The sequence below is a fragment of the Zingiber officinale genome, chromosome 9B (assembly GCF_018446385.1).
Source record: "Zingiber officinale cultivar Zhangliang chromosome 9B, Zo_v1.1, whole genome shotgun sequence".
NCBI lineage: Eukaryota > Viridiplantae > Streptophyta > Magnoliopsida > Zingiberales > Zingiberaceae > Zingiber > Zingiber officinale.
In genome coordinates this window covers 53041964-53061190 of record NC_056003.1, presented here as the reverse complement: position 1 = coordinate 53061190, position 19227 = coordinate 53041964, and the positions used below count along the sequence as shown (strand labels likewise).

General features: G+C 36.1%; 1 protein-coding gene across 1 annotated transcript; it reads left to right on the top strand.

Annotated features, from left to right (window-relative positions):
• The first annotated feature begins 1665 nt into the window (after positions 1-1665).
• On the top strand, positions 1666-5026 carry LOC122024235 (putative E3 ubiquitin-protein ligase SINA-like 6). The gene is made up of 2 exons (XM_042582799.1): positions 1666-2145; positions 4219-5026. The coding sequence occupies exons 1-2, from the start codon at positions 1849-1851 to the stop codon at positions 4903-4905; spliced, it is 984 nt and encodes a 327-aa protein (XP_042438733.1). The 5' UTR covers positions 1666-1848; the 3' UTR covers positions 4906-5026.
• The last annotated feature ends 14201 nt before the right edge of the window (positions 5027-19227 follow it).

Below are 19227 nucleotides of genomic sequence, written 5' to 3'. Positions count from 1 at the left end.
TGGTCGGAATATGAAGTCTCAAGTGTTGAATCGGTGGTTGGTGAAAACAAATGTTTAGGGACTTAAAATAATATACGAATGTTGAATAATTGGATGATTCAACCCAATCAAATTATTTGATTGTGAATTATTCAATGGCTAATGGAAAGTGAGGAGTGGGCAAAAAAGAATGACACTAGCAACCAGCTTAGAAAATTTATAATTAAAGTTTATACATATTCATAAATTTTGTAAAATTATAGATTACTATATTAAAATATGATTAGAATAAAGATAGAGTAATAAATTTGTAATTAAAAGTTTTATAAATCATTTATAAACTTTATTTTATAACAAACAAATTCATTAATATTCGAAGTTTATTTATTTGATATATTTTTAATATTAAATAAATATAAAATGACTTCTTATCCAATTAAGTGTTAAATATTTTCATTAACGTACCTAATCTTTGAAAATTGGACCCAAAATCAAAAACGTTATTTTTTTTTTCAAATAATCAAAGGACTTTTCTTTTTTATTTTATCAAAAGACAGTCAACTAGTTATTTATGTACTATTATTTAACTATCCTCTCATACACTATTCTTATTATTATTTTCTATCTAAATTCTATATCAATCAAGCTGGTAGCAATTACGATTTCGGAGTTATTACAATATAAATATTAAGTGAGCATGTTGAATTCAGATTATAATAGTTATGATTTTGTAATAGTTATAATATAAATAATATGGGAACATGATTGAATTCGAGTTGTAATAAATATAAAATTATATCAACTATAATGCTAATATTTTTAAATAGATTAAATATCATTATAGTAACTATCAAACTATAGTTTCTATACATATTGTCAAATTATAAAATTGTAACGGTGACAATTCACCCATTGATTTAATATTTAGATGAGGGATAATAATAATAGTATATTAGAGTGCAGTGAATAATTATATATGGAGTTGAATACTCTTTTTATTTAATTTTTTTTAAAAAAAAATGTGTCCTTTTGATTATTTAAAACATAAGGGTGCTTTTCTAATTGTTTGCCCTTGAAAATTTACAAAATTTATAAGACTTTTTTTTTTAATTATTATTATTATTATTATTATTTTATTTTTTTTTATGTATTTTTTTTTTTGATAATTTAAATATTCAATCCTTTTATCCAACCTTACACTCCAACTAATATTAGAGGTGATGCATTGTATCCGAAAATTTATGAGTCAACATCCTCTAGTCCGTAATTTCTATTTTTTTTTTTATCTCTTCCGTAATTTGCATATTAGATCATGGTCGAAATTCAATTAAAATTGATTATGATCTCCTCTGTATTCATTTTTTTCATCTAAATTATAATTTTTGATTAAGTCAGGTGACCAAGTCCGTCATGATGAGCAAGCCACCTCTTGCTCGGCATTCATCCATCGTCGATGACTTCTAGTCACTTGACTCAAATCAAAATTATAAATTATAGTTTTCAATCAAGTAAGGCGACTGAAGGCATCATGATGAGCGGGCCCTCCTTTACTCGACACTACATAGTTCGTCCATTGTCGGTGGTTCCAATCACCTCAACTCAAAATTATAATTTAAATAAAAAATAAATTTTAAAAAAATTACAGTCAATTTTAATCCGATTCGATCAAGATTTAACATATAAATTATGGAAGGAACTGGGAAACAATCCGAGATAGTGGATCAGATAATCTGGACTCTGAAATTTACTACGGGCGCTTTGATATTTTCGGACTTAGCACTGAAATTTTGATGACTTTTATTTACTTCCGTATGAAATGTAATTTGGGGAAAATGTTGCCCTAGAGAGTAGAGGAAAGGCGAGGAGATCATGGCGAGATTCTCGTTGGAGGAGGGTAACGCCGAGAGAAGGAAGAGGAGCAGGGTAGGAAGATGGAAAGAAGAGGCCTGCAGTAAGAGGGGAGAGGACAGTGAATTGGGGGAAGGAGACGATCAAGAGCGGACGGGCATCGACGAGCATGAAATAGGACTGGAGGGAGCTGAGGATGAGGCCAGTTGCCATGAAAGAGGGGAGTCTTCTGGAGATGCTGGCGTCTGCGTTCGGATCGATCCAGATGTTCTTGATTGCTCCATCTGCTTTGAACCCTTGCAGCCTCCAATTTTTCAGGTTTGGCTTTCACAAGTTTTGTGTTGGTTTCAATGACCTTTGTGGAGGAGACGAGGGTGAGTTTCCTTGATTTCTTAAATTAGGTCTGTAAATCGAAAGGGCGATGTTGCAACAAGAATAATTTGAGGACTTGAATTTTGATGATATAGTTTCCTTTGCTTTATCTGCAGAAAAAAATTTGAGCTTTGCTTCATGTTTTTGATTTATAGGTCAATAGAACACCAGTTAGTTGTATTTTCCTTATCATTTCATACCAAATTTGGAAGTAGTGTTTCCCAATTGGCAAAAGAATGTATTTAGTGGTGAGAGCAATTCAAGTTAAGCAAGTTGACATGAATACTCTTAATCTAGGGTTGTAAATGAGCCAAGCCAAGTCAAACTTAGTTGTGATCAATCTTATTTGTTTACTTATCAAGCTTGTTTATTACAAACTTATTGCAGAACTCTAGCTTGTTCATGAACATTGTTCAAGTTTTCAATCGAGCTCAACTATCAACTTTGTTATTCTTATAATTTATATTAAATTTTTATTTATTCATGAAATTTATACTATTTCTTTATTTTTAATATATTATAAATACTAGATTCGGAAAGAACATAAAAAATCTACAAAATTGTTCATGAACAATTTTCATATATATATTTTTGGCAATTAAATTTTATATAAGTTAATAAATAAGTTTATTCACAAATTGTTCATGAACATTTTCATGAATATTGTTGACGAACATTGTTCATGAACATTAATGAACGAAGCTTACTAGTGTTCAAGATTGTTTATTTTAAATATTTTTTTACAATTGAATGGACATAAACAAGCTTTCAAATCAAACACCAAGCTTGTTCATGAACCTCCAATTCATTTACAACCCTATGAATACTGCTGATTGGAGTTGGATCATTTTGAGACTAGTGAAATTAGAACTAATAGTTGATTGACAAGTGTTCCAGAAGGTGTAGAATCAAGGTGGCAAAAGGCGAATACGCTCGCCCTCAGCGCCCCTGCCAACCCGTCCTGGCCAACACGGAGGAGGTAAATCACGAGCAGCTACTAGCCTTGAGAATAGTGACTAACATAAGGGAGGTATTTACCTCGGCTATGTCAAGATTCGAATCCCAAATCTCATGGTGGCAACACTTCATGTGCTAGCCACTAGACCGTCTCGAGGGGACAAAAGGTGTAGAATCAAGAAGAAAGAGATGGTGTATTGAAATTGGTGAATTGCAGATGCAAAAATAACGAGGAAGAAGATATAGATGGCCAAACCCTAAATAAACTGCACCAATAGGGCAAAATTTTGGCCCTTCTGGTATTCATGCTTCTGCATTTAACATAACTAGCAAAGACCTAATGTAAGATTAATGTGCAGTCATTTTGCTTTGCAACAACGAATAAAACCTTGGTTTGTGTGTTCTACCACTTTAGCTTTAAATTCATGATTCTATCATAACTTTAAGCTCTATAAGGTAATAGCTTGTGGATTGAAATCACATGTATATAGTTTGCTTTATTTTCAGCTTTTAACTGTCGAATTTATCTTATTCTTTTGATAAGAGAAACATTTTATTTGATCTTTCCTAGTAATAGTGTACATCCAGTTTAGTACTCTCCTCTCTGCTATAGTAATGAACTGTGTTTTCATTGCTAAGGACGTAAATTCAGAAGGCAATTGATTTCACTTCAATCGTGTAAAATTTTCCTTATATCCTAATGAACACATTGTAATATGAACGAGCTAGTTATCCAAGACATATTTAAGCCAACAACTACAGCGTATATTGCCACAATTGAGTTGTTGATTACTTGCTTGTTATGTATTCTTTCTCTTAAATGCTAGTTAGTATTAAAGAGTTTATTCAAATTGTTAGTTTCTATATTCTAGCTTTTAGACATCCTACTTTTGTTTCTTATACCACCACACACCAAATTTGTCATCTTCTACTATCGAAAGAAGCAGCTGTTTTTTAACTATTTGATATATATGATTTGCTGTCGTAGTTCCTAATCTAGTTTTTAAACTGTTGATTTTACAATTATATGATGCTATTTGCCCATCTGTCAAATTTTTTCAGTGCCAAAACGGCCATGTTGCATGTCCTTCTTGCTGCTCCAAGCTCTCAAACAAATGCTACTTATGTTCTCACACAATTCGTTACAGTCGCTGTCTTATACTTGAAAAGGTGATAGAATCCATTAAATTCTCTTGTAATTACGAAAAATATGGCTGCAACAGAACCATGGCTTATACAGAGAAACATGCTCATGAAGAAGCATGCAGCTACGCTCCATGTTTCTGCCCTGTCAGTGAGTGTTACTTTGATGGGTCAAGAGAAATGCTGTCTGCTCACTTTATTAATGAACATACACCATATGTGAGATTTAAATATGACCAAGTCTTCAAGGTTGAACTGCATGAACCGCGTGAGATAGACCCATTTCGAGCCTTGTATGGAGAGGATGGCCATCTTTTCCTCCTCCTCAACGACAGTTTTGCAGGTCTGGGTAATAAGCTTTCTATGGTTTGCTTCAGGCCTAAATCTCTCAAATTGGAATTCTCGTACAAGCTTACCGTGGAGAGACATGATTCTGACTGTGCTAGTTGCCTCAAATTTAAGTCATCGGCTACCGATATCACTGAGTGGCATGGGTCTTACCCAAGGAATGTTTTTCTGATGGTTCCCTCTGGTTTTTGTACCCCTAAAAGGATGATCGCTGTGGATGTTTGTATACGGAAGATAAAACATACTGCAGCGACGTAATTAGTTACATGGAAGGTTTTTAGTTGTATAAGTTAGTTGCTTATCCAGTATTAGTGTAATCTTATATGTACAAGAAACAAATGCTTTATGTGGGTTGACAGTGTTGTAAAAAAACCTCAAATGCAATAGGCAATGTGTGCATTATGTAAGAACTGAACAAGACGCACTTGGAGTTCACATAGTGACTCGACGAGGTTGAGTATGAATGATGATGATTTAGCACGGCCAAGGTAACATGTTTAATGGCTTAGAGGTCTGATGGAGTCCCAAGAATTTTAGATGAGATATTCAAGGGATTGTAGGACGAGAATCGTTAAGGTGGTATTGGAGTAGTCATGAAGCTTGACTTAGCGAAGTCAAGTTGATTGGCTCACTGGTTCGAGATCCAGCAAAAGATCAAAGAAAGATGGAATGAGATGTCCCGAGGGATTGCAGGACACGGAGCATTGAGGTTTAGCGTTAATAATAATTGGAAGAAGTTGTACTATGTAGGTGGAACAGGAACAGGAAGGATGACACGTGAAATAAATCAAGAGCTCGGTGCATTGAGGGATAAGGATCTGAATATCCTAACAGGAGATGACTTTGGTGACCAAACCAAACTACAAAAATAAGTTCATAAGTGAGTTAAGAGTTGAAACACTGTAACTCTGGAGAGGATAATTCTCAATTTAGTCGAGGTTCCAATCGCCAGAAAGAGTGAACAACATAACATATTCATTATTGTCCAATATCAATGGACAAGAAGTTTCTCATCTATTTTGCACAAAAGCACCATTAAAACATATTATTACTTTTAAAATTTCTTTATTGCAACAACTATTTATTCTAAAAGAAAAAACAGTGTTCTTCAATTAACATAATAAATAATAAATGTCTTCTTCCATGTAGCGCGTGTTTCTCCTTTCAAAGGCGGGACTTTGCAGGCTTAAACAAGGCAATCGTTCTGTTGCTGGTTTGCTGTGTCGGTCTCGCGTTCGTCTCCTGAAGCATAACGATAGAAAACACCATAACTACGATATCTTAATTATGATATCCAAGTAAACAAAAAGAAAGAAAAAGTGTAAATTTTATTAAGATGATTATATTCGATGTGCTCACATTGTTCATTGCCTCTCTCAGTAGCTGTATCTGTTCCAATGAAATTATCCTCGCCTGAAAATTAAAAATAATAATAAATCATCTTAATATTTTTTTAATAAAAAAATACTATAATATTATATAATATGTTAAAAATAAATAAATTTAAATTAATCAAAATTATTATATATTTGATAATGGTTAAAGTGGAGCCTGGATCCTCTGGACCGTTTTTTATGGTCCAGGGGATGGTCCCTAACCATCCATTGGTGGAATACATAACCCCCACTTATAAAACAGGTGGGGACCATTCATCCCCATCAATGAATGCTTAGGGACCATCCACTGGACCACAAAAAGCAGTCCAGAGGATCTGTCCTCGTTCAAGTGACACCTTGAGTGGAGGGAGGGAGTCCTGCCCCGATCTTAACATTTAGGAGGCCTAGGGCACAACGATAAAAATAGACCATAAATTTTTTTTAATAAAATAAAAATCACAATGACTTCTTCTAATTTTTCTAGATGTAAAATCATTTATAATATTATTAATTTTAAGATTTTTTAGAAGAAAAATGATATGCAAAGGACAAAAATCTCAGAGAAAAATCTAGGAATAGATACATAAAGTGATGAGGCCCACAAAAATAAAAATGGTGGGTTATGAATTTATATGTCTATCCCTGAATATTTTCCTAAGATTTTTTCCCTTTGCATATCATTACTCTTTCTAAAATCTTTTTTCAATAGATAAAATTACTAATCCATTCAATCTCTCTTACAACATTGTTGATCCTAGGGTAACAAACATAGTCAATAATATTTTGAGAAATTTCTTTTAGTTGATCCTAGGGTAACAAGCATAGTCAATAATATTTTGTAAGCATTTGCAACATTAGGATAACAATTTATATTTTTTACAAAATAAAAAATATCAACGACCGACATTATCTCATTTGGTAAAGTCAGTTATAATATTGTTAATTATATAAACAAAGCATCTAACTCAACATCTAATAAATTGTCATGTGTAAAAATAGATATTAACACAATATTTTCTCAACTCATCATTATCCAATGATTTTAATATTTTCGAATCAAACAAAAAACTTAATATATTTTCATTTCATCACATCTACATTTCAAAGAAGAAATTGTCATGTTTACAACAATCACAAAATAATTAATTCTAAAAGATTGGGTGATAGTGAAATTTCATCTTCTTTCTCATCAAATTATTTTATTTAAAAATACAACATTTCATTGAAAATATTAGCTCTATATTCATATTAGATGCAAGACTTTTAGCAATAGACAAACTTATTGAAAAATCATCATTCCTATACTTTTCAAAATATGATATTACACCATCTAATTGTTTCATAGCAGAATCAATGCATATAGATTTTGATTGTAACTTCTTACTTATCATGTTTATAGCAAATAAAATATCATACCAAATAACCATATCAAGTAAAAATTCAAAACCTTTAATTGAGTTAACTATACTTTCAGCTTCACTCTTAGACTTTACATCATCACAAATGTTATATAACTCTAATAAAACACTTCACACTTCACTAGCCTGAAATCTAATCACTTGAACACTTTTAATATGGCTTTCCCAACGTGTATTTCAAAAAGATGTAGCAGTTAATCCTTTCACATTATCAAGTAAAACTTTTCATCTTTTAGGAGAACTTGAAAACAATGTATATATGCATTGGACTACTCCAAAAAAAAAAAGAAACGACTTTAACACAAGAATGTACGATATCATTAAGAGTCAAATTAAGACTATGACAAACACATGACATGTATAACACTCTTGGGTTTATTTCAAGCAACCTCTTTTGAACTCCTTGGGGGTTTCCTTTTATATTAGAACCATTAACGTAATCTTGACCTCTAATATTTTCAATACTAAGATCAAGTGATTTTAACATATTTTGTAATTCATTAAAAAGTCCAAAACCAGATGTACCATTAACTTTTTGAAACTCTAAAAAATACTCTTCTATTTTCACATTTTTAGATGACATATTAACACATCGTACAATGAAATTCATTTGTTCTTGATGACTTATATCCAAAGTACAATCAAGAATTATTGAAAAATATTTTGCCTCAAATTTTTTAATCATAACACTTCTAACATTATCAGCTAAAAGAGAAATCTGTTGGATCGTAGAGACATTAGAGGGGGGTGAACAACATTCCTCAAAAATCATGAGTTAAAATAAGTTATGCAACGGAATAAAAAAAAATAAAGACAATGCTAACAAAACTAAGTTTTACTTGGCTTGGAGTCTGTGACGACTCCTATTCCAAAGCTCTTGATCGTCGATCACTTTCATTGGGCAATCACCATCAGTTCAAATAATGAGTTACATAGATTGAGTACAAGAACTAAAATTAATTGTTATTGAAAAACATAAAGGAAATTGAAATCTTTCGTTCTTCGAACTTTGGAATAGCTTTTCGGTATCGTCGGAGCCTTTTCAGAGCAACACACAAGAATGAAACTTGTAGCAGATATTATTCTGAAGCTGCTGGTCGAAGGCCTTTATATAGGCCCATTCCGACACGGGTTCAGCTAGTCATCGTGCTCTAACTCAGCTTTGGGATGAAATTTATAGTCTGAGCGTCTAGATCAGCTCTGGGCGCTCGAACTGCCCGGGTGCCTGGCGGTTGCTTGGGCGAGGCTGGTCCGGGTGCTTGTATCCCTTCCGGGCACCCAAACACCCTTTTTCTAGCCTTCTCCCCTGCAAAAAAGAGTTAGTCCTCGGCAACAAAAATATATCTATCCTATAAAACAAAGTTAGCACAATATAGTAGGATAGTAATAGTAATTAGATCCTGTCTTCTTGAGACCAAAATCTAGTTAAGGTCTCATCTTAGGTTTCCCAAATGGATCTAAGCTGGACCGATGCCTACAGTTCCCTTAACCAAGAACGCGTCCTCATTGGATCTCTCCTCTAGTTGTTTACCTCCACTTATCAACTGTAGTCGCTTGACTTACCTTTGACCCACCAGATCCTTCCTACTAGTTGTCAGGTCCCGCGGACCCAACTGGATTTCAGTCGATTGTTAGGTCCTGCGGACCCAACCAAACTTCCTGCCAAATATCAGGACCCGCGGATCTATCTAGACTTTGTATCAGCTATCGGGTCCCGTGGACCTACCTGGACTTAGTAAAGAAATTAGACCACAAAATACTCTAACTTTAAACCACTTATCATTCATTAAAATCTGAGTTATATCATTACCAATAATCTCCTCCTTTTTGATGCAATGACAATTTGGGTTAAAGTTAGAGAAAAAAATAATATTAAAAGATAATATGCAAAATGCAAACAAACGATCTAAGTTAGTTTTGAATTTGAATTAGTTGATCAAGTTTATTTGTTATTTTTTTACATTAACCCTTACCCTCCCCCTTTAGCATTCATTAAAAAAAATTAATGTAATAGAAAGACAATCATAAGATATAAAGCCAGTCATTGATGCATAACTATAATTGAAAATAACCACTTTTTATATCTTAGATTGAGGGAGAGGATTGAAATAATTTGCAAATATTTTTAAGAGTAAATATTTGCAAAAAAATATTCTAATAAAGATTTTCAAAAAAACATTTTTAAAAAATATCCTAAGTTTAACATTTTCAAAGTAATTTTACAGAAAATTTTTCAAATTAATTTGTTAAAGAAAAATATTATTCTAAAAAATATTTTCAAAACAATTTTAAAGAAAACTTTTCAAACTTTTCTGAGTTTCTTCAAACTTTTCAAAATTTGTATAAGAATTTTCAAAGTAAGTTTGAAGAAAATTTTTCCAAAAAAAATTGTCAAAAAGAAATTTATAGAAAAATATTTTCTAAGTAAGATTTTCAAAGTAGTAAAAAATTTTCAAAGAAAAAAAATGTTTTCAAAAATAATTTTTAGGCAAACATTTTTCAACAAAAGTTTAGTAAATGTTTCAAAAAGGATTTTATGTAAGAAATATTTTCAAAATATTTTTAAGAGTATGAATTCAAAATAATTTTTCAAGATATTTTCTAGGTTAAGATTTTTCAAAAATTACATAAGTAAAATATTATAGAATGATTAGATCCTCTCCTGAATATGATATCTTTATTTAAGACAATAAACATATAATAGCTAAAGGAGAAGATAAGAAATATCAAGCATAATGTGATAAGTGAAATAAAATATCTAGTTACTAAAGTGAGAGTCATTAACATAAGTCAGGAAAACATAACAGAAAATGAACTCCTAAGATGACGGGGAAGAGGGGTCGAAACCCCAAGATCATAACATGTCCATCAACTCAGTATAATGAGTCTGCCCTTCCTGTCGAAGACTAGAAACGTCCTGTCAAAGACTCGTCATGGACGCCTCAAGTCCTGTAACTCTATCGTCTAAAGTAGGAGGGGCTAGAGATGGGGGTAGCCCAAAAAGCTCAGCAATGATATCAGGTATCTCTGCCTCCTCTCCTGAAGCAGGGTCGGGTTGAGGCTGGGTTGTGAGGTCAGACTGATGCTGCGTCTCTCTCCTCCAAGATAGGACACCTTGATCATCTATATGGACACCAACTAAGGACAGGTTCCTAGCTGCTACTATGTTGAACTCATTTAGGACTCTGACATCACCTATGGTGACATCAATATCTAATGATGCTAAGTAGGAAGTTAAAATATAACAATAAGGCATATGGACTCGCCGGCTAGTGGTAATACCTGCTGAAAAAATGATGGTATGAAATATATGTAAACTTGATATCTATATCTAGCCTCTAACATAATGCATAAAGAAGGAATGAATGAAATGGACGTATCATAGCTACATTGCGGGTAGTCAGTGTTGGTGCACTCGATCTCCAAGGTTTTAATGTCCGATAAATATGTTTAAATGAGCTTGATTAAAGGAAGTCCTAGTTGCGGCTAGGCAAGGGTGAGAAGTCAACCAAGTGACTAGTCCTAACTACGGTTAGGTAAGGGAAGTCCTAGTTGCGACTAGGCAAGAAAAATCTCAATAGATCGTTGAAGCCAAGTGGATTTGATAGGTCCGGAGGACCTGATATTGAATCCCTGGTGGGCCAATCCAATGCTGAGTCTTGGTGAGTGAAGCCAGGTGGAGAAAACCTTAGGGGGAGGTAACCTTAGGTTCTAGTGAGTGAAGCTAGACAGAGAAAATTCTAGGAGGAGGTAACCTTAGGTAACATGAAGCCTTGGAAGAGTAAACTCCAAGCAAGGTTGATCGGTGATCGACCAAACCAGCGAATCTCGGTAATTCTAAGTTTAGTTTTACCATATAGTTCTGTATTACTATTATTTCTATTGGCTAATGTAGTATTGCAGGAAAAGTCTTAGTGGATCAGGGATCAGACACTGAGCAGAAAAAGTCCAAACAGGTCTGGAGGATCAATGTTTGGCAGGCAAGTTGAGGTATGAAATTGGAGGAGCGACAATGAGGTCGTGTTCCAGAGAGGAACAAATCCTAGGTCACTGATCCAACTGAAGAAATTGGAAAGGTTTCCAAGTTAAGATTAAGACAGTTCTACTATCAAATACTACTCATGCATCCTATTATTCATATATTACTGTTCCAACTCTGTTATGTAGGAACATTCATTCTAACTCTGTTTGGCAAGAACCAAAGTTTATCGGTCAACCGAACACTAGGATCGGTTGACTGAACCAGGTTAATTTAGACTAGAGATCAGTCGAAGTAAAGTTTGGTAAAGTGACTGATCGGTCGACCAAACCCATGGATCGGTCGATCGAACCATGTAAACGTGGCACAAATCAGATCGATCAGAAGCAAAGATGGAATCTAGCCTGATCGATCGACCGAACACAGGGATGGGTCGACTGAATGATCACTGTATTAATGAAAACTTAATGGCGTATCTTGGCGAACAAGGAAACTACACTGTTCAGTCAATCGAATAAGGTGATTGGTTGACCGAACAATAAATGCTATTAATGAGGCGAAGATCAGATCTCAACGAAGAAGGAAAGCACAATGTTCAGTCGACTGATAGAGGATTTGGTCGACCTAACTGATCAGTTGACTGAACGTTCAATCGACCAATCAACGCCTATAAATGCAAGCCTCAAGCACCGAGTTGATACAACTCTCTGAATATCACTCTGTCTCATTCTGCTCGTGACTCAACTATTTTGTGCCGCAACTCCACGTGCAAGTTGCTACACTAAGAAGTGCCAACACGCTTAATCATCTACTTCTTATTGGTAGAATTTTATATAGCTTGCATTATACTTAACTTCAATAAGATAGTAGGCTGTTACTATCTTATATTATTCATTGTATGAATTGCTTCTTTCCGAAGGTTTTCGGAAAGAAGGATTATAGTGAATTGCCCAACGGTGCTATCAAGGATGGCGGGTCTTGGAGTAGGAGTTGACGTAGACTCCGAACCAAGTAACCACTTGAGTCTTTTGTATTTTTTTCCATTGCCATTTTGATATTCGTTTTATGAATCAATATGAAAAGAAAACAATTTTGAAGAGTGATATTTACCCCCACCCCCCTCTACCGCTCTCTCTCGATCCTTCAGTTAGAGGCAGAATGCATATGACTAGGGCCCTATATGAGTTTAGAGATTGGAAACATATCAGTGAATGACTTAAATATGAACTCTTGGAAGGAATAAAAAATGAGATTAGATAAAAATGAAACAATTGATAATGGTATACAACGAGAAATCTGACTGCCAGTCCCACATCACATCTGAGATCAACTTTCCATGCTATTTCATATTATGCTATTGATACTTTGTATTTAGTCTTAGTATTGTGTTATGTTGTTTTGAGGCTTGTGGCCACCTTTATTTGTTTTAGATTTTTTGTGGTGTAAGTCATGCCAGCATGCAGTCAGTCGATTATCTTGCATGGTTTTGTGTTTGTACTAGCAGTGTAGGCTGTGTAGCTTTATTTTCTTCTGCCGCATTTTGGATTCAGCTGTGTGGGTTGCCTATATAACTGCGTGGTTATGATTATTTTTAGTTGTGTGAGCTGCATATATAACTGTGTGGTTGTATTTATTTTCCATCCATGTAGGCTGTCATTTATTATACTTGTACAACTGATTGGTTAAGTAACTAGGTTTTAATTGTCACTGTCGATTTTCATCGGACAATCTTGCCCTTAGGGCGTGACACAATGTATGTTAGATTAAGGGGGAGGAAGGGTTGAAAATTTTTCAAATAGTTTAAAAGTAAATAAAGATTCTTGAAAAATCTTTGATTTTTGAAAACCCTTATGAGTATTTTGAAAAGTACTTTGAAAAACCTTTTAAATGTTTCAGAAATTTACTTTGAAAAATATATGTTTGAAAAATTACCTTGAAATTATTTTAAAAAATAATCTTCAAAATGTACTCTTCTACTTTTCAAATATCTATTTTGAAAACGGATTGTAATTAATTCTTCATTTTTTAAAAATGTTTTTACAAGATTTGAAAACTTTTTCTTTTGAAAAATTTATTATTTTAATATTCCTTATTTAGAAAAATACTTTTTGAAAATTATTTGGAAATACTATGCAAAATTTAGTTTTGCAAAATTTAATTTTTAAAATTTTGAAAGTTTTAAAATTACTATGTAAAGTTTGAAAATTTCAATTCAAATTACTTTACCTTGGTGAAAAATATTACTAGCAAAAATTATTTTAAAAGATAGCACTTTCCATTTGAAGTGATTGGTTTTTTTAAAAAAAACTCAATTTCAAAATTACTATTTAAAGACTTGAATTCATTATTTGAAAACTTGTTTAAGAAACTTAGTTTGTAAACTTTATTCATTTTGCTAAAATTTTATTTAAGTTGTTCAAAAATTCCCGAACATTAGTTAAACAATTGGTTGAAATATTTGCAACTTTTGTTTTCAACTTTTATTAACAATTGAAAATTTATGCTTAATGAGTTGTCTTAATTTTTTATGTATGTCAAAAGGGGAAGATAGTGGGTTAGGTTAGAAAAATCCAACTCACTTAAATTTTGCATTACATGTTTAATGATTATTTGAATGTTTTTTTAACTTTAACCTAGGTTGTCATTATATTAAAAAGAGAAAGATTGTTGGTGCAAGTTGCACTGATAATCAAGTTTTGATGTATGACAAATAGGTTAAAGTTAAATGTGTTGTTTGTCTAACCTTTTTACTAAGTGTGCAGGACCTTTTTCAGCTAGGTTGATAACTGGCACGAAGTCCAGATTGGTTGAGATATGGCAGAAGGCAGTCCAGCTAGGTTGATATCTAGCACGAAGTCTAGATTAGTTGAGATCTGGTAGAAGGAAGTCCAAATTGGTTGAAATCTGGTAGAAAGTCCTAGTGGGTCAAGGGACCTGAAGTATGCAATTGGTAAGTGGAGGTAAGCAACTGGAGAAGAGAACCAGTGAGGACGTGTTCCCGGTTGAGGGAACAATAGGCGTCAATCCAGCTTAGGTCCATTTGGGAAACCTAAGCTGAGACCTTGACTAGATCCTAGTCTCGGGGTGGTAGGATCTAATTAATACTACTACCTTATTGTGCTAACTTTATTTTGCAGGATAAACATATTATAGTTGCATGGAATAACTCTTTTTTACGGAAAAGAGAAGGGTGAAAAAGGGTTGTCCGAGCACCTGGAAGGGATTTGGGCGCTCGGACTCCAGGCACCCAGAGTTAGTCTAGGCGCTCAGAGTTGGATCGGGTACCTAGCCAGATACCTAGGTAGTCCAAGCGCCAAGAGTTGGTCTAGGTGCCTGGACTAGCAAAACTCATCGAGAAGCTGAGTTAGAGCGTGCCCACTGGCTGAACCCACGTCAACAGTCCAGGTGTCTGGCGAGGGTCCGGGCGCCTAGAGGTGGATAAACTTTGAGGTGTTGGGGTTGCAAGGCTACAAACATAGTCCCACATTGAAAATACATGGGAAAGATCATGGATTTATAAGAAAAAAATATCTCCATTGACATGAGGCCTTTTGGGTAGAGCCCAAGAACAAAACCATGAGGGCTTAGGCCCAAAGTGGACAATATCATACCATTGTAGAGATATCTAAATTCTTTTTGATCCTTCAATTGGTATCAGAGAGAAGTCACTCTTCACCAAACTAATCACCGGAAGAAGCACGAGCCAAAGTCATGATCCAAGATCGAACCATGTGTATTAAACCTTGAATAAAGTAGGGGAGGCCTTGAGGTGACTCGATGCTCAAGGGAACCCTAAGCAAGTCAAGAGTAACCTGATGCTCGAGGGGAGACCCTAAGTAGGTCAAGAGTGACCCGATACTTGAGGGGGATCCTGTGGTCTTTTTTTTGAGGGGGGAATTGTTAGGGTTGTAAGGTTGTAAAAATGGTCCCACATTGAAAATACATGTGAAAGGTCATAGATTTATAAGAAAAAGATATCTCCATTGGCATGAGGTCTTTTGGGTAGAGCCCAAGAGCAAAACCATGAGGGCTTAGGCTCAAAGTGGACAATATCATACCATTGTGGAGATATCTAAATTCTTTTTGATCTTTCACGAGGATAAAGTTTCAATGAAAGTTCACCCCATCAGCACAGTCCAGGCGCCCAGGAGGGGATCCAGGCATCCGAACAGGGATATAAATGGAGCCTTCGACTAGCAACTTCAACACAACAAGAACTCTGACTTTCACTCTTGCGTGCTACTCTAAAAAGGCTTTTACGATGCTATAATGCACCTCCGACAACCGCCAATCAAGTTCTATTTACTATATTTGTTATCAGTCACCTTTCATTATAGTTCTTGTACATAAATTTTGTAACATTTCAAACCATTAGTGGATTGCCTAATGGAAGCACTCAATGAGTGCGGGCTTTAAAGTAAGAGTTGTCAAAGGCTCCGAACCAAGTAAAAAAATTACTTGTGTTAGCACTTATCTTTCTCTTTCTTCCTTCTTTCTCCTTAACTTTATTTCTGCTGTGAACTCGGTGTTTTTAAAAGAAAAAAATAATTTTAAAATCATGTCATTACCCCCTCCTTTGTGTAGGATCGGAAAGAATGCTAAAGGGGGGGGGGGGGTGAATAGCAATTGTCAAAAATTTGAATTAAAACTAAGTTATGCAATGGAAAATGAAAGAAACAAGCAACGCTAACACAAATTAGTTTTACTTGGTTCGGAGCCTTCGATGACTTCTACTCCAAGGCCCGCACTCATAGAGTGCTTTCATTGGACAATCTACTAATAGTTTACAAAAATGTGTTACAAGATAAGTACAAGAACTAAAAAACAAGGTTATCGACAACAAGGAAAATATGAAAATCTGAGTCACCGATTGTCGGAGAAGCTTCACAGTGTCGCAGGAGCTTTTTCGAGCACCGCGTAAGAAGAAAACTTATCACAATTGTTGTTCTAAAGCTCCGAGTTAAAGGCCTTTAAATAGGTCTATTCCAGGCGCCTGGAACCCCTCTGGTTGCTCGGACCAACTCCGGGCGCCTAGAGTCCTGGCGCTCGGACTCCTTCCGGGCGCCCAAACCCTTTTCTTCAACAGCTTTCTCCCTGTAAGAAAAGGTTGGTCTAGAGGTTATATCTCCCTTATAAAATAGAGTTAGCACAACATAGCAGATAGGGTAGTAATTAGATCCTGTTTCCTCGAGGCTAGATCTAGTCAAGATCTTAACTTAGGATTCCCAAATGGACCTAAGTTGGATCGATGTTTATAGTTCCCTCAACGGGGAACACGTCCTCACTGGATCTCTCCTCTAGTTGCTTACCTTCACTTACCAACTGTAGTTACTTGACTTGCCTCTGACCCACCAGGTCTTTCCGCCAATTGTCAAGTCCGCTGACCCAACTAGATTTGGATCGATTTTCAGGTCCCGCAGACCCAACAGGACTTTCTGCTAGATATTAGGCCCCGCAAACCTATCTGAACTTCCCACCAGCTATCAGGCCCACAGACCTAGCTGGATTTCAACCTGGTGTCAGGTCTCTCAAACTAGTCAACTCTTGCACAATTGGTAGAAAAGGTTAAACAAACATCATATCTAACTTTAACTTATATGTCATATATCAAAACCATATTATTAGTGCAACCTACACCAACACTCCGTGCTCATGATCCAATAATAGTATCTCATGAGCTTGATATAGTCTCTCATTTACTTTATCTTTGAGATGGTCGATTCCATATCTATACAGTCTCTCATACATTTTCCATCTATTATATTTAGTTGATATTGGATATCTTGTTTATTTGCATTGATTGCTTTATCTACACGTATTCTGTTAAGCTTACTATTGCATAGTTGGTTGAGATATATCTCTGCGCATCATATTATTGAATGCATGCCGATGACTAAGTCTCCCTTGTGGTTGAGAGAGTCATTGGCCAGTGCCGCACACTTGACCACTCATGGGTAGTAGTAGCTGGAGCAGATGTTGCTTGTCTTGTCATACCCTACTCGCTTCACTTAGGAGTAGTGGTAGCTAGAGAGGCGAGTAGTAGCGACCCTGTTGTTATGCAGCTAGATAGCTACTCAGTAAATTGTCCACTCTCACCACTCAGGAGTAGTGCCTATTGGTAGTGTGTACGGTTGGTATTATCCTGATCTCTCGACCATATAAGGGTCGTGGTAGCTGAGAGGTGGGCGGGAGTGACCATACCATGCATATGCATATGATATGTGATTACATATGCTTATGAGTGATTATATCCATATGTCTGTGATATCTATGATATGTTACATATGGTTAAGATATGTCTATTGTATGTACATGACATTGACCTGCTTATTAGTAGTTGCATAGACCATATATGATGCTTTAGTAGGTATGAGTAGTTCTATTGTAGATTCACTCATGCACTTGCAGTTATTAAGTGCTTGACGCATCATTCAGGTATAGACACTTATTATGATATTACTATTATGCTTTTTGATTATCTCTATGAGACTGTATACCTTTGAATCTCTATATATATCATGTACATGTCCTGTCTATGTCTATTGCCCACTGAGTCACCTGCACTCACCACCCTTTTTAATGGTTTTCTTTTGCCAAGGAGCTAGTAGAGGATTTATGTAGTCGCTTGGAGATCTTTGTTGGTGCAGTAAGCATCCGACGATCGAACCTCAGTTTTGATAATGGAAAAGGGATTCAAAGTTAAGATTCCTTGTTATCTAACGTGGTTAAATACGGTTTCAGGAAAGTCCTAACTGCGGTTAGGCAAGGGAAAATCCTAAGGGGGGGTAACCTTAGGTCCTAGGGGGCGGTAACCCTAGGTGAAGGAAAATCCTAAGGGGGGGTAACCTTAGGTCCTAGGGGATGGTAACCCTAGGTGAAGGAAAATCCTAAGGGGGGGGGGGTAACCTTAGGTCCTAGGGGGCGGTAACCCTAGGTGAAGGAAAACCCTAAGGGGGGGGGGCAACCTTAGGTCCTAGGGGGCGGTAACCCTAGGTGGAGGAAAACCCTAAGGGGTGGCAACCTTAGGTCCTAGGGGGCGGTAACCCTAGGTGGAGGAAAACCCTAAGGGGCGGCAACCTTAGGTCCTAGGGGGTGGTAACCCTAGGTGGAGAAAAACCCTAGGGGGCGGTAACCCTAGGTCCTAGGGGGTGGTAACCCTAGGCAGAAAGTCCAGTCGGTCTGGAGGACCGGACTGGCAACAGGTGAGGACGCGTTCCCCGTAGAGGGAACAGTAGGCGTCGGGTCGACCTAGGGTTTCCGGTTTGAAACCTGAAGTCAGACTCAGACAGTCCGAAGACTGTCAATTATTACTTACTGTGTTTTATCAGATTCTAACATTGTCTTGCAGGGTATTTTGCTCGGACTAACTTTTGTTTGCAGGTGAGGAGCCTGCTGGAAAAAGGCTGTTCGGGCGCCCGGGATGGATCCGGGCGCCCGGAACAGGTCCGGGCGCCCGGGACCAAATTCTATCCCCTGCGCGACTTCGCCACGTGGAGCATCCTGGTTGGTTGGCCACGTCACACTCCAGGCGCCCGGAAGGGATCCAGGCACCCGGAACTGCATATAAAAGGAGGGTTGAGGTGCAGCTTCAAGATACAACGAATTCCAAGTGATCTTTCATCAACGTGCTACTCCAAAAGACGCTCCGAAGTGCTGCTACAAGTGCCCGATGACCCGAAGCTTCAGATTTAGCATTTCTTGTTGTCGGTATAATACTTATAGCTTTTTGTACTCATAATTGTAATCTTTTAACGAGCTTATAGTTGTTGCCCACGGAAAGCAATCAAGGATCGCGGGCCTTCGAGTA